We start from the raw sequence: 15,293 nt of genomic DNA, 5'->3' as shown, positions 1-15,293 counted from the left end.
CTTAATTCCCATCCCCACCTCAGCCCCAGAAAAATATGGGCTGAGGGTAAAGCCTCAGGAAGTGTCCTCAGCTTTCCCCACAAGACAACATGGCGCTGAAGAAGGCACACAAAGCTGTGAGGAGCTCCTCACGCCATCAAGCCACTGCCCTTTGTGCTAGCCTGAGGCACTGGGGAGGCAGCGACAGTTCTTGAGGGACTCTAATTTGATTCTCAGTCCCCTCAAGTCCTGTGTACCTTCAGGGCAAGGGGAGGCCCTCATTTTGCATAGCAGTATGCAGGGAGTGTCCTAATGCAGTCCACTCCTGCTTCAGCTCCCCAAGGTGACCCTGAGACTGAAAGAGCAGTTTGTCAGGTGGGAGGTGACAGAGTGAGGGTGTGATCTATAGAGTAAGGTGTCCCTGCCAGCCAGATTCACACCCGCTGTCCCAAGACCAGGCTCCACTCCCCAACGTTTATTGGGCGCTGATGCAACAACACAAGCAGGAACAGGGTAGGGGAAGGCCTAGCGATCTGACAAGACTGTGTCCAGACCCCTGGCATGGGTGCCACCACGGTCCTCCCTACTCCAAGCTCCTAGGCCTTCGTGGAGGGACAGCAGGCCGAGGGTGAAGGTCCAGAGGGCTTCCTGCCACTTTTGGAACCTAGAGGTTGAAAGCAGAGAAGACAAAAACTGAGTGGCTCAGATGGCCAAGTGAGGTACCCACAGTGGCACCTAGGGCCTCACGTGTTGCTGCGCCACCTGGCGGCCATACCTGGGGTTGTCAGTCTGGGACCCAAAGCTGAGTCAAAAGCACAGAAATGGTACCCAAGTGAAGGTGGCTGCAAGGAACCTTGCATCTCTTCCCCCAGAAGGCAACGCGTAGCTTGCTGGACAGTATGCTAGTGAGGCCACTCTCCAATACCAGGGAGGTTCCTGTCACTCCGCCATCTATGACTCCTCATTGCCTGCTTCTCCAGGCTGGATCCCTTTCAGGCCTCAGTGGGAGGGACAGGGCTGTGGTATAACAGGCAGAAGGTCCTGGCTTCCAGCCCCAGGATCAGACAACTAAGACTCTAAAAGGAAGGCATGGTAGCTCATGTCTATCCCAGCAATAGGGAGGGTGAGGCAGATTCAGGTCTGCCCGGAGCTGCGTGCAGGGACTGACTGAACAAGAGAAACCGCTGCACACAGCTATGGCCCAGCAGCCAGCTGACTGCCTGCATCAGCTTCAACGTCCCACCCACGAACTTTCATTTTCCTCCTGTGGCCTCACACATGAGGCCTGCAGAGCTATTAGACATACAAGCACCTGACATTCTGCATTTTGCAGGCGGATGCAGGGCAGCCTGAGCTACAAAATAACATGCTGTCTCAAGAAACAACAATTTGCTGGGTATGGTGGGACACGCCTTTAATCCCAGCACTGGGGAGGCAGAGGCAGGTGGATCCCTGTGAGTTCAAGGCCAGCCTGGTCTACAAAGCAAGTCTGGGACAGCCAAGGCTACACAGAGAAACCCTGACTCAGGAAAAAGAAATCTAGGCAGTAAGACCACTTGCAGTTCTGCAGAGGACCCCCCATTTGGTTCCCAGGACCCATATGGCCACTCAACCAGCTGTGACTCAAGTTCCTGGATTTCCTCTATCTTCTGGATTGCTCACAGCTGATGCACATACATGCATAAAGGCAAAACATCTACACACATGAAATAAAACTGTCTACATCTCTTGAGAGCTGGTGAAGTGGGTCAGTGGGTGTAGGGGGCTTGTAGTCAAGCCTGACCACCTGAATTCTGTCCCTAGGACTCCCATGGTGGAAGAGAAAAACTGACTCCTGCAAGGTGTAGGGGTGTGTGTGTGTGTGTGTGTGTGTGTGTGTGTGTGTGTGTGTGTTCGTGTGTGCATGCACACGGGCATCTATGCATATACAACCACAAATGAAACCGCCAGGATACCCTTACCCTGGGGTGCTATTGTCCCATCTGTAGACACTTGGCTCTGAGATACTGACTTAAGGGTTCATCACCATGGAAAACCATTCAACTTAATAGGGCTGGAAAGGTGACTCAGTGGTTAAAAGTACTGGCTGCTCTTCTAGAGGACCAGGGTTCAATTCTTAGCACCCACATGGTGACTCTTAGCCGTCTATAACCGGTTCCAGGGGATGCCAGACCATCTTCTCAAGTGTATGGGCAGAACATTACATGCAGGCAAACCACTACCATACATAAAATCTTTTAAAAAACCTTTTAGTTTCGGGCACCCAGGACAGGCCCTGGAGGATGGTGTTCTTCCTTTGTGGGGGAGATGGGGAGGCCCCATACCTTAACCCATCACCCCAGTTCCAGACAGGGTCAAACTGCAGTCTCCTCAAACCACTCCCTACCTGCCCTGCGGGGTAGGCAGGGCTTTGAGACCCATGGCAGCCACTTTCCTGGGGCTCTGGAACCCCTTGGCTCTGGTCGGATGCTCCTGCCAGAATTCTGATGAAGCCTTCCTGCCCGTGCCTGCCCACCCCACCACATGCCATGTGCTGTGCCTGTGGAGGACGGAGGACAACCTGAAGGCAGTCAGTTCTCTCCTTCAACTACATCCCGGGAACAAACTTGGGCCTTCAGGGTTAGAGGCAAAGTCCTCACAAACCACGGGGTCATTTTGCTGGTACCCCAAACTCACTTTTGATGGTACTGACTGGGGCGCAAACTCAGGGTCTCATAAAAATTACGCATCAGTCCTCACTCCCAACTCCCAAAAGTGACACCCTAAGATCCAATGATTCCTAGCCACCCACCCCACGGCACACACCCATCCCCGGTCACTTCCCACCCCCCAAACAAGAAATTAAGACTCCCAGAAGTCACCTTCTCCAGGAGGCCTTTCTGGGACCTCCTCCCCCATCTGAGCCTACTGCTCCCCCACTCAGCACTGTCTTAACCTCCACTCTAATTTCTTCACTGCTGTCCCAGAACCCAGCGAGGGACAGATGTGAATGAACAAATGATTTCAGGGTTCAGAAAAGTTTAGCATCTCCCCCCCCCCAAACTTCACAACTCCTAGCCCCCAAGTAGAAATCAGAGCTCACCACAACACTCAAGAACATCTCTAACTACCACCCGTGCCTGGGTTGCTCATGTGGGTGTGTGAACAACCACACAGCAAGCACAGCCCCCCCCTCCCCCAGCTCTACACTGTAGGTTCCTCAGTTTCTAAGATTCTGGCATCAGACACACTTAAATACCCCCAAAAACCTGAGAGCCTAGAATAAGTCCCCTCTCCACCCAGTCCCTAAGCCACCTGCATAGCCACCTGCTGCTGCTTCTCCTCCAGAGCGGTGGCCAGCATCCTGTGTCTTTGCCTTGTCAGGCCGGGGCAGCTTTTTGCCTGCAGAATTCCGGGTGGTGTAGCAGTAGACGGAAGTGTAGCCCTGGACGGTGAGGGGGCAGAAGCGTCGGGTGTGGGCGTGTTCCTGAGTGGCCCCACACTGGGGACATACGTAATCCCGCAAGATGGGACACAGCACCCGGCCTGCCTCATCTTTCAGGACATGGGACTGATAAATGGCCCGGGATTCGCCATTGTGTTTGCAGAATGAGCAGAGCCGTTCAGGAGCTGGTGAGGAGTCTTTGCTGGCTTGCTGGCTTGCTGGGCTTGGTTTGGGCTCTGGCTTAGGATCCAGCCTGACGCTGGCCTCCTCTTCCTCATGCAGGGCCCCAACCAGGCTTGCAAGACCCAGGTAATCTGTCCACAGATTGAAAGTCCCCATGGCTGGGCAGAGGAGCTGAGAAGAAACTCCTGTCTGCTCAGCCTGCCTCCAACTTCCCTTCTTCCCTGAAGCTCTGGTTTATCTGGCTGCTTTCTCTTTTATCTTGAGATGGGGTGTGAAAGGGTGGAGCAGGCAGCTCTGGGGGGGGGTCCCTGATTGTCACTGGGGGTTTCTTACATACCTACCCAGGGGGTATATGGTGTTTGTGTTGGGCAGGAGGTAGCCAGAGGCGGACAGGAGCCACTGAACCCCCAGGCTTCCCCAGGGTCTCCTCCCCCTCCCTGTGGGAGGTCAACCCCTGCTGGCCAGTAGCTGAGGAGGTAGGAAGGCTAAGAATTCTGCCCCCAGGGCCAAACACACTAACCCGGGTGATTTACTAATTTTTTTCCCTCCTCCTCCTCCCCTTCCTCCTCCTCCTCCCCCAAGGCTGAGGAAGGGGCCAGGTGGCCTTGAGCTCATTAGGTCAGGTGAAGCAGCACAGTCTCTCAGGAAGGGGGCCTATGGACGAGTGGGGGTGGGCGTGGGACCAATCACAGGGGGTCCCGAAGCTCTGGCCTCTCTAAGGGACTTTCATGCCCACTCCACAGGCCAAGTGTGAACTTAAAATAAGAAAAAAAAAAAACAACCAAGAAATAAAAGGAAGACATGACTGCTCCTAATTAGCAGAGAAGGGCTGGCTTCTTTGTAGATTAAAGGACAATTGCAGGCAGAAGTAGAGACATCTGATAAACCCCAGAGTGGACATGGCCAGCGACTGCGCCCAGGCCACGTAAGGGACCGAGGGGAGCCTGGAGCAGAGGCCAAAAATAAATAAATAAATAAAAGGTAAGGAGGCGCATGACCAAAATGGCTGCGCTAATCAGAGAAGGTGGGGAAGGGGAAGCCTGGCCTAATTCCTTGGCCGGAGAAGTTCAGGGTAGGGGAGGTATGCCAGCCAGGAGGACCTGGTAACAGGCAGGGCCTGAGGGATGCTGCGAGAACAAGGTAGCCAGCTTTGATATGTTAATAGGCACCTTAACCATTTGCCCTGGGCTTGAGACCTGAAGAGAGAAGCTCCCAAAACTTCCTCCTCCAATTAGCTCAGTTAGGAGCCTCAAGGGGGAGGGTCTAGAAGCACAGAAGGGCAGGCTGCACTGAGGAATCCCAGCTGTGCCCCTAACCCCCTCCCTACCTGTCAAAGAAGGCCTCAGGCCTGAGACGGGCTTGGGTTGGGAGTCACCACTAGCCGGGGCAGAATTCCATCCCACTCACTCACCCGGCCTGCCCACATCTATCTGTCACATGTCCGGCTACTAATTCCCTCGTTCCAGAAACCTCACTGAGCTAGACAGCCACCCTCTCGGGAAGTTTCTGCCCACTGAACCCCCCCACTTTACAATTTCTCCCCAACACTTAAACCATCCAGGGTTCACTTCCCATCAAGGTCCCAGACACCAGATGGGGAACGAATGCCAGGCTGAAGAACTGGGTGGGGTGGGGTGCGGCTCTAAGGGGTCCCGTCCTCCCTCTCCTGTCCTCCCTCCCATCCCCGAAGGCTGTGGTGTGGCCCAGGCACAGTGACATTCATCCCCCGGTGGGTCTGACCTCCTTCTTACAACCCACCGACAACAATGAATGTTGATTGTGACCTTTGCTGTGGCCTGAGGGAGGGGACGACAGGCTGCCTGGGGCTCTCCCAGATCTAGAAAGGGGGCGATGGTGAAGGGGTAGACGGCAGTTCCAGGTCTCAGGGTCCACTCAACGGTCGATGGTTTGTCTGAGCTGCCCAAACTCACCGACAGGTTGAATGTTCCCCCAAACCCTTGGCAAGTTCTTGGAGAACTGAAGTGGGCCAGAGAGGTGGGGAGCATGTCGGGTAATGGAGAAACCAGGGTCCCTTTGACTCAGGAAATCAGCCACCAGTTAGACGGCATCAACTGTCCTTTTGGAGACTGGGGAGAAGCAGCCCTGGCAACGTGCCTGCCTCCACTCATGTGCTTTATTTAAGGGGGTGCATGGAAGGCTGGCATTGGCGGCAGGTTCCAGGCCAGCCTGAGCTTAAGAGTGAGTTCCTGGTGAGGGCTATGGAAAGAAAAATAAATAAACAAAATGCTCCAAAGCCCACGTGAGAGGAGCAGATTCCCTTCACTGGTTGGCTGGAAAAGACTGAGGCCGAAAGAGCACAAAGCAGGGCGGCGATTCGCAGCCACCACTCTAGGAAGTCTGGCCTGGGTGGGCATAGAAGCAACTGAAGTGTAAACAAGTTACTTTAACACAAAGTAACAGGGCTCCTCCGGCAAGGTTGACTGCGAGATAAATAAGACTTTCAATACAATGTAAACCTTTCTGCCTTCCCATGGTCCTAAGCTTAGGTTGGACTGCTTCTGAGCCCACCGCTGGCTGCAGAACAGGAACAAGCAGGTTGGGAGCACCAAGTGTATTATGCTTATATGAAAACTCCAGAGTGGGCAGCACCAGCCTATGCAGGCGGCCCTCTCAGACTTGCCCTCAATTCAGGCTTCTGCCAGGGTCCGCTAGTCCTCCAAACTCAACCACCTGACAGCGTAGGTCATGTCTAGCACCTCCCTGTGGTGCTAGAGTATCCCCAGAAGTCCCCTGTAAATTCAGTCCCTTCTAAGGTCCACCCCAAGCCGCAGACCCAAACCAGGGTCCTGACCCCAGCCGGACTCAGGAAGCACCCCCGGCTTCCTCAGCCCACGCTCCACAGCTGGGAGGCAGCCACCCCCTCCCCAGGCCTGTGTACCTAGCCAACAACCCCTTCCTTCCTGCTAGGGGCTAAAGGGGGGGGGGGGGGAAGGCAGCCCTACCTGGGAAAGGTGAGTCTCTTGCCTTGGGTGCTCTTGGCCCTGTGGAGGTAAACGCCTAGAGAGGTCAGAGGGAAGCCAGGCGCAGGGGCTTTGTACAGATGCCCACTGTACCCCTGAGGAAAGGGATGCTGCGAGTTCAGAAGAGTTTTTAGGGGTTCCTGTGAGCTAAAAAAATTCATGTTTGTGAGGCACATAAGACACCCTGGGCAGCGAGGTTCATCCTGCCGACACCCCTCTTTTATTCTGTAAATCCACTTTGCTTACTTCCCCAGGCAGAACTCTGATTTCGTCTTTAGGCCAAGGGAGGTGTCTGCTAAGGGTATTCCCAGCAGGACAGCAGGCCTGTGGGAGTCTGGCAGAGGGAGGGGGCGTGGCGCGCTGGAGACGCCAGGCCCCGCCCCCTCTTGTCTCTTTGTCTGCAGGCGTGGTGCAGGCTTCCCGCCCTCTGTGTCTGTCTGCGCGCTTGCATGCCCTTTGTCGGCGGGGGTCGCGTTGTCTGGGGCTGCCTGCACCCTTCCTGTGGGTCTGTACGTCTGTCCCTTCTCAGTGTGGCTCCGTGAGGGTGTTGGCAGCCATGCCCCGCTGGTGTGTGAGGATCACAGCCCTGACCTGAGTTCCTGGGTCTGGGGACTTCCCGCCAAGTGTCTGCTGCTCTAGAGTGCTTGGGCGGGAGGTTTGACTTTGAAGTCCTTTAGGGTGGGGGGTGGGAAACTCTCCTCCACCCTAGGTCCCGGTGCAGGGCACCGCAGCGGGGAGGGTCGGCTTGGGAATGACCTAGGTGGGTCCTGCTCCAGTTCACTCTGGGCAGCAGCAAAGCTGGCAGCTGGCTCATACCCTAGAGGGCAGGTTGAGGTGAAATGCCAGTCCCAGCCAGATGGGGCTAGCTCTACAATCAAGGGAAAGTAGTGGATGGGTCAGCTGTCTGCTGTGTTTGCTCCAGTAGTCTGCTGTCGTCAGTGTGCAATGCCTGTGTGTAAGTCCGGGGGGTCGGGGACAGAAGCTAGGGCCTGGGAAACAGCCTATCATTGGGGTCTAGTGACAAGACAGGAGGGCTCTCCGTGGTTTGGCCCAGGTTGACTAGACCTCTTTTCTGTCACACTTAGAAGGCTTCTGAGGTACAACCCACCCTTCCCTCCCAAGCTTGGGGCTCCCATATCCTCCTCAGCCTACGTGTAGAAGACGGGCCAAAAGCCCACATTTTCCAGGCTGGATGGATGTGAGGCCAGGGGTGCGAGCAAGGGAGAGGGGTCTGGCTTCTCCTGGGTTGAGGGCTATGATGCAGGGCTGATGGGAACTGCAGACAGTCTTCTGAACTCCTTTAGCTCCCGGTGGCGGAGGGGTCCTGGGTATGCATCAAGGTGGGCGATCTACACAAACTCAAGTAATCTACACGCGCTTGTTAACCAATTAGTGGGGTGTGTGTGTACACCATAGTAGGTGATACTACTAGTGTCCCTGTGTCAGTGTATGCAGTCACTCCCACGAGCTTGTTTGTGAGTAGACGTCAGCATTGTAGGTGGGCGTGTCAAGTTCATTGTGTGTAATTGCAGGTCGATGTGTGAACAGTTGTATGTGGGCGTCCAGGGTTCGTTAGAGTAGCTGGGTGACTGCAGCCTGTCAGATGATGGCATCCTTTAGGCCCAGCCGCTCAACTATCAGCTGTTAAGGAAGGGAATTCACTCTGAGTCACAGGGTTGTCCCCAGAGCTGCTGCTGCTGCCTGGCACACGGTAGCTGCTTAATAAGTAAGTGTCGTTGGACATGGTGGCTGTGAGACCTGTCACCTCTGTACTTGGAGGCAGGACGCCTTTCATCCCAGCACTCAAGAGGGCAGAGGCGGGCAGACCTCTGAATCTGAAGCCAACCTGGTCTCTGTGTAGTGAGTCTCAGTCCAGACAGGACTCTACATAGTGAGACCCTGTTCTCAGCAACAACAAAATGAGTTGCTGTGTGTGAGTCTAAGTGTCCTTTCCCTGGGGGTGGTCTGTGTGTCTTATATGCATGTAACCACCAGCGTCTTCAGTCTTCATGTGCACAATGAAAGTGCTGCAGTATGTGACTATGGATGCAGGGTCCATGGGTCGGTTTTTTGTTTGTTTTTGTGTTGGGCACCAAACGCCAGGGCCCTGTCACCATTCCAAGTCAGCACAGAGCTTTACCACTAAGCAACATCCCCAGCTTTGTGTGTTTTGTGGAGATCTGTTTGTTTGTTGTTTGAGCCAGGGTCTCCCTAGTTGGCCTGGAATTCACTATATAAACCAGGCTGGCCAGGAACTCGAGATAGCTGCTTGCTTCTACCTCACAAGTGGAGGGATTAAAGTGATGCTCCCTCACACCTGGACTTTTAAAGGCAGAGACTCTAAATTGCCCATGTTGACCTCAGATTCCTACTGAAGCCCACATAGGCCTTGAGTTTCCCATTGTCCCGTCTTGGCCTCCCAAGGGCTAGGAGGACAGGTCTGTGCCACCATGTCCAGCTCCAATAAGGAGTCATAGGGTTTATGGGTGACTCTTTCTATAAGTGTCTGTGTCAGCATGCACACCTGAATTCTGGTGACTTTGTTAGGATAGCTGGACCTTTTTTGGCTCATATGAGGAGTGTTCTTGTTTGGGAGTGTGTTTGCAAACTAAGTTGCTATGGGGGCCATCCTGCACCTGTGGTTGTCAGTTATTCTGGGTATGTGAGTGACCAAGTGAGAACGGGCACCACCAGTGTGTGTCTACACTGTGCCACCTTCTACTGGTGACTGACTGTTCCTTTGCAAGGGAATTTTCCCAGCCTTTGTGGGTGCAGTGTGTGCACGGGTGTCGGTGTTGTGGTTGACTGTGTGCTTAAGAAATAATTATAATGGGATAGTATGTGTGTCTGTGTCATGCCGTATGGCTTTTAGGACTTTGTCTGATGACTTGAGACTAATTTTGGTTTGGCAAGTGCATCTGTGAGCGTTGGGGGATGGGTGGGAAGGAAATGGGGTAACCCAAGTGTGATGGGGGGTACTTTCCCAGCCCCCAGTTAGCCCAAGAGGTGACTTGTGCAGCCCCCGGCCCTAGCATGCATGCCCTCTGGGGCGAGGTCCCTAGGAAAGGCGCCCAGTCGCTTTAAAGCTAGGGCTCCTCAGCAGAGTGATCGGGGCCATCTTTCCTTTCTGCGGCCACTTTTGGAGGGTGGGATCCAGTCAGCAAACCTTGTCCCCACAATCACCATGCAGAAGCGGTCCGTGCCCCGGGCCAGAGGCGGCCTCCCGCCCCGCGCCCCGAGAACAAAGCGCCCCGGCCCCGCGCCCCGGTCGGCCCGGCCCAGGCGCTCGCGGCCGCGTCCGGGTGCAGGCGGCGTCCCGGGCCGCACGGCCGGGAACAATGGAGGCCTCGGCCGTGGCCGTGACCGGCAGGTGCGCCCCCCGCCCCGGCCCGCGCTCACCTCGTCTCCGCCGCTGCAGCGCCCTCCGCTCCGTCAGGGCCCGGGAGCCCACCCCGCCGCCCGCGCGGGAAGGGACCGAGCGGTTCGAACCCGCGGCCACGCGCCCGCGCCCCCGAGGCCCCCGCGCGGCGCCGGCCGGTGGGTCCAGCTGTGGCCGTGCGCGCCCCGGGCCGCCTGCAAGCCCCCGCGCTCCAGGCTGCGGCTCACGGGGGACTCGGGGCGCGGGCAGGGACCCTGACTGCACGCAGCCCTCCAGGCGCGGCGGGAGCACGCGCGCACAAAGGCACGCGGGCCACAGACAGGGAAGGTGCGCGGGGGGCCTTGGGGCGTACACCCGCCGCCGGACGAAGGGGGTGGCGGCCACACACGAAGGGACACCTGGGAGCAGCAGACGCCTCTTTGAGGGACAGCATGGAATGTTCTTAGAACTGAATATGCCTAGCCAGAGCCCAGGTTCACAGATCACACCCCACCATGTACACACAACCGGGTGTACAGCCCAGGAAAACCTGAAGGTTAAGGTACAAACCCAGAACACTGTTGGTGAGCGAGTCTACACCTGTAAACCCCTGAACTCAGGGGGCTGAAGCAGGAGGAAAATCGCGGTGTCAAGCCAGTGTCGACTTCAGAAGTTGAGTTTCAGACCAACCTGAGCTATGTGAGGCTCTGTCTCAAAACAAACAAAACCCAAACAAACCAGAACCTCCAGACTGTACCCTCTGAGCACACACAGTTACTGGGTACCCAAATGTGCACACAGCCATTCATGGTTGAGGACCACCAGGTATTTGGTAGGACCTAACACTTGCTTCTGGGACCATGGGGCAGAAACATTCACGCAGTCTGGTTGTGCGAGCTCCTCCTGTGGTGGTGGGGGCACACAGGGAGGTGGAGGGGACTCCAGATCCGCCCAAGATGCGTATGTAGAACCCCAAAGTGGCAGCACTTTGAACACCACACAGGCAGGGAGCACTGGCTGAGCCCTTCCAGAATCTTCACATAGACCCCTAAGAGTTCCCAAACGCACCTAATCTTACCACCAACCTCAGCTGGTTGGGAGAAGGTCAAACCAGCCTAGGGCTGAGCCAACAGAGGACACTTTATGTATGCCCCGACCCAAGTCCCAGGGCTGAGGACTTTGAGCCCCTCAGACCCAGGCCATTACCTTTGTGGGGCGACAATACTGGCATTCCTGGCCCCTGCCTGCCTTCCTTTAAGTCCGTGTTTTTATCCCTGCCTCAGTTTCTCCTTAGTAGGCCTCCAGACAGCTCCCTACGTAGAAAGACAAGTCCCTGCTGGCCCAGGAAAATTCCCTGGGGTTGGAGGGTGAGGCTTATGCAAAGAAATACGTGGGAGTGTAGAGGAATTTGGGGGCTGAGGATGTGGCCCAAGTTTGTAGTGTCTAAGCTGCGCGCAGAAGGTCGAGGGTCCATCCCGGCACAGCATGAGCCACGCGTGGTTGTACAGCACACTGGAACTGTATGTAAGAGGCCAGAAGATCCCCGTCATCCTTGGCTATATAGAGTTTGAGGCCAGCCTGAGCTATGCGAAACCCTATCTCAAAGAACAAATAAAAAGCCAGGCGTGGGGGTGGGGGTGGGGGGCTGGAGAGATGGCTCAGCAGTTAAGAGCACTGTCTACTCTTCCAGAGGTCCTGAGTTCAATTCCCAGCAACCACATGTTGGCTCACAACCATCTATAATGTGAACTAATGCTCTCCTGGCTTGCACACAGGCAGAGCATGGTATACATAATAATAAATAAGTCTTTAAAAAAAAAAAAAGCCAGGTGTGATGATGCACGCCTTTACTCCCAGCACTTGGGAGTCAGATCTCTGAGTTTAAGGCCAGCCTGGTCTACAAAATGAGTTCCAGGACATCCGGGGATACATAGAGAAGCCCTGTCTCAAAAAAAAAAAAGTTTTTTAAATTAAAAACAAATAAAAAAACCAAAACACCAGCTGGGCAGTGGTGGCACACACCTTTATTCCCAGCCCAGGAGAGGCAGAGAGGCAGGTGAATCTCTTGAGTTTGAGGCGTGAGTTCCAAGAGAGCCAGGGCTGCACAGAGAAACCCTGTCTCAAAAACAAAAAACAAAGCAAAGCAAACCTCAAAACACCTAAAAGCAATTGGGCCTTCATAGATGAGGTCAGCTGTGTTGAAGCCTCTGCGTGTCCTTTTCCTGTCCCCCTGCAGGAAGTCAAGACTGCCCTTGGACTTCTGATTCTTCTGCCTCCACTTCCCAAGTGCTGGGATTACAGGCCTTGCTGCCATGCCCAACGCGGGCATATCTGTCCACTCACTCACGCGTCTGTATCTCTCAGCTTTATTTTGGCTTTAATCTCGGATCTACAAAGATTGACATCTCAGAGCCAAACCAGTCCTTGACAACCGAGAAGCCGCAGAGGCAAGACCCTTGCCCTAGGCCCCACAGCCACAGCAGCCAGGGCATCCGGTGTTCTGTCTTTTCCCGACCGGGTTTTCTTGCCTGTTTAGTGTCCTTTAGGGGGCAGCAGACTCCAGCGCTCCTCAGTTTTTGGGTCATGCTGCCCTGCAGTGAGCTTTCCCTCCTACAGCAAATGAGGAGACTCGACCTTCCGCCCTAGTCTGAGAAACGACCCCCTCTGCTCCCCTCCCCTTACTAAAATGCTGAAAAAGCTCTTCTGAAAATAACTCCACCTCGAGAAATGACGTCTGCTCCAGGCTCCCTCTGAACGTTGGACTTCTTCCCTTCCTGTGGTGTATTCACTGTGCCCGGGCAGGCGCCTTTGCATTCCGAAGCCGGTTAAGGTCGGGAGACAGGCTTTCCGATTACCAGCCAGGTGGCCAGTCTGCTTTCCGGGAGCCCAGGACAGAATTGGGAGCGGCAGGCACACCCGTGCCTGGACCACTGTCCTGAAGACTCTCTGCTCTTCCCGATCACGCCTTGCGAGCTTCCCGGCCCCCTTTAGGTCTCCTTGGGGACCCAGATGTGGACGTCTTGGGCTTCAGCATCCCAGAGTCCCAGAGTTGACAGCTCTGGGCATTGCCCACGGGTGCTCAAAAGCATGCGGCTCTCACACTTACAAGTCATCCGGGAAATAAGGCGCAGCCTTCTCGGCACCCCTTTGGGGCCTGGGCGACAACAAACAAGGCTAGAAGGACGCTAGCCCTGGAACCAGCTTCTGCCACCTGCGCCGTCTGCAGTAACGACAGTACCATTCTCCACAACCTTTAGAAACGTGCGGCGAATTTTCAAGTTCTGTTTCCCGTTTCCTGTGTATGCATCTGGAATCCTGCTGGCTTTCAGACCCCCCCACCGGGTCATCTGTCTTGGACAAGGCTACCTACCTGTCTAGCTGGTCTTTTCGCCCTCTCCAGCTGTTCCTTCTTGGCCACCAGAGGGCGCTTGGACCACCCAAGGCTACTCCTCAGAACTAAAACCAAAGTCTTGCGCAAGGCCCGCGCGTTGTCCATCTGGCCCCTGCCAGCCCTCACTTTCCCTATCGCCCAACTCTCTGTCTGTCCTCTTGCCTGACCTTAAGCTGGACAGTGCCTTGACATAAGCTGTTTCTCTCACCAGAGGTCTGTATACCCCTAGTGCCGGGCGTGAAGGCCTGCACCACCACAACTAAACCCATTTCTTCACTTTTAAATACAGTGAAACCTGGCCTCCTATTGGCCTCCGCTAGCTTTCCAGTGAGCCCCAGAAGGCCTTCAGTCTCCACTTCCCCAATACTAGAGTACACACGTGTGCCACCAACCACGCTGTTACAACTGTTTTGTTTTCCATTTAGTTTTTTTTTTCTACAATTTCCCTCGGTTCCAGCAGAGACAGGTGGTCACATAGCAAGTTCTCCACAAATCAGGGTTACATGGTGAGAGACTCTTCAAAAAAAATTTTTTTTCTCAGCCAGGAGTGGTGGTGCAGGCCTTTAATCCCAGCACTTGGGAGGTAGAGGCAGATGGATCGCTGTGAGTTCAAGGCCAATCTGGTCTACAAAGTGAGTCCAGGACAGCCAAGGCTACACAGAGAAACCCTGTCTTGGAAAACAAAACCAAAATTTTATTTTCTCATGTGTGTGTGTGTTCAGAGGACAATTTGCAGGAATTGCTTTTCTCCTTCCCCTATGTGAGGGTGGAATGCGGGACACCAGGCTTGGCAGCAAGTGCTTTTTACTTGCAGATCTTTCTTTTCTTTTCTTCTTTTTGAGACAGGGTCTGTGTTAGCCTTGGCTACCCTGGACTCTCTTTGTATACCAGGCTGGCCTCGAACTCACAGAGATCTGCCTGCCTCTGCTGGGATTAAAGGTGTGTGGCACCACCGCATCAGCCTTTTTCTATGAGTGCTTCTGTGAGCACTTTACTGAGCTAGCTCTTCAGTGTCCTCTCTCTTACTCCTTCCTTACCTCTTTCTTTTTTTTTTTTTAAGATTTATTTATTTATTATGTATGCAGATCTCATTATAGATGGTTGTGAGCCAATATGTGGTTGCTGGGAGTTGAACTCATGACCTCTAGAAGAGCAGTCAGTACCCTTAACCTCTGAGCCATCTCTCCAGGCCCCCTCTACCTCTTTCTTTTTCCTTCTTTCCATCCTTCATCCTTCTCCACTTCACTTTCACTCTTCTGCCTGTAGCCCAGGCTGCCCCTGACCTCTGTATCAGCTGCCCTCCTCTCCCTCTCTCTCTCTCATCTCTCTCTCTCTCTCTCATATCTCTCACTCTGTCTCTGTCTCTGTCTCTCTCTCTCATCTCTCTGCTGGATCCATAAATCATCTACTTCAAGTCGTAGGTTTGCCTTCTGTTTTGTTTTCACAACCAGGGATTGAGCCTAGACCTCGTGCAAGCACTACCACTGAGTTGGAGCATCATCAACTATGGTCCTCGCTGCCATTATACCATTTGAGCATCTATCCGTTGAGCCTTCGTAATCCATCATGACCAGGGAAGAGAACAGATTGAGACCTCCCCGCATCGTTGGGAGAGGGGCTGGCAGGCAGCAGGTACTTCTCGGGAGTCTGCTGCTCTGAGAACTCTGGGGGCGCAGGGACGTGTGGGAAAGGCTCAAGGCTGGGGGACTGAGCCACCACGGAGGGGCTGTGGCTTTCGGGGCAGGGCTGGTGACAGAGTGGAGGGGTGGCTGTGGAGGCCAGAGGACAGCTTTTAGGAGTCTCCTTTCATCACTTAGGTTTTTGAGGAGAAAAGGCCAGTAGTCATCAGGCAAAGGACCTTAATTCTCTGAGCCTTCTCATCAGCCAGCTTACAGTAAGATTTACACTTTCTATCACATGAGATAGTCTTTAATATACAGTAAGATTTACACTTTCTATCGCTCTCAGGTTGTTTTG

General features: G+C 54.4%; 1 protein-coding gene across 1 annotated transcript; it reads right to left on the bottom strand.

Annotated features, from left to right (window-relative positions):
• Positions 1-439: 439 nt before the first annotated feature.
• NANOS3 (nanos C2HC-type zinc finger 3) lies at positions 440-3,885 on the bottom strand. Its single transcript, XM_084756330.1, has 2 exons — positions 3,286-3,885; positions 440-643 (listed from the first exon to the last, which is right to left on the bottom strand). Exons 1-2 carry the CDS (start codon positions 3,740-3,742, stop codon positions 576-578), a joined length of 525 nt encoding a protein of 174 aa, XP_084612456.1. The 5' UTR covers positions 3,743-3,885; the 3' UTR covers positions 440-575.
• Positions 3,886-15,293: the final 11,408 nt, after the last annotated feature.

Source organism: Acomys minous (assembly GCF_964271855.1).
Source record: "Acomys minous genome assembly, chromosome: 14".
NCBI classification, from domain to species: domain Eukaryota; kingdom Metazoa; phylum Chordata; class Mammalia; order Rodentia; family Muridae; genus Acomys; species Acomys minous.
This window is presented reverse-complemented; position numbering and strand designations above follow the sequence as displayed.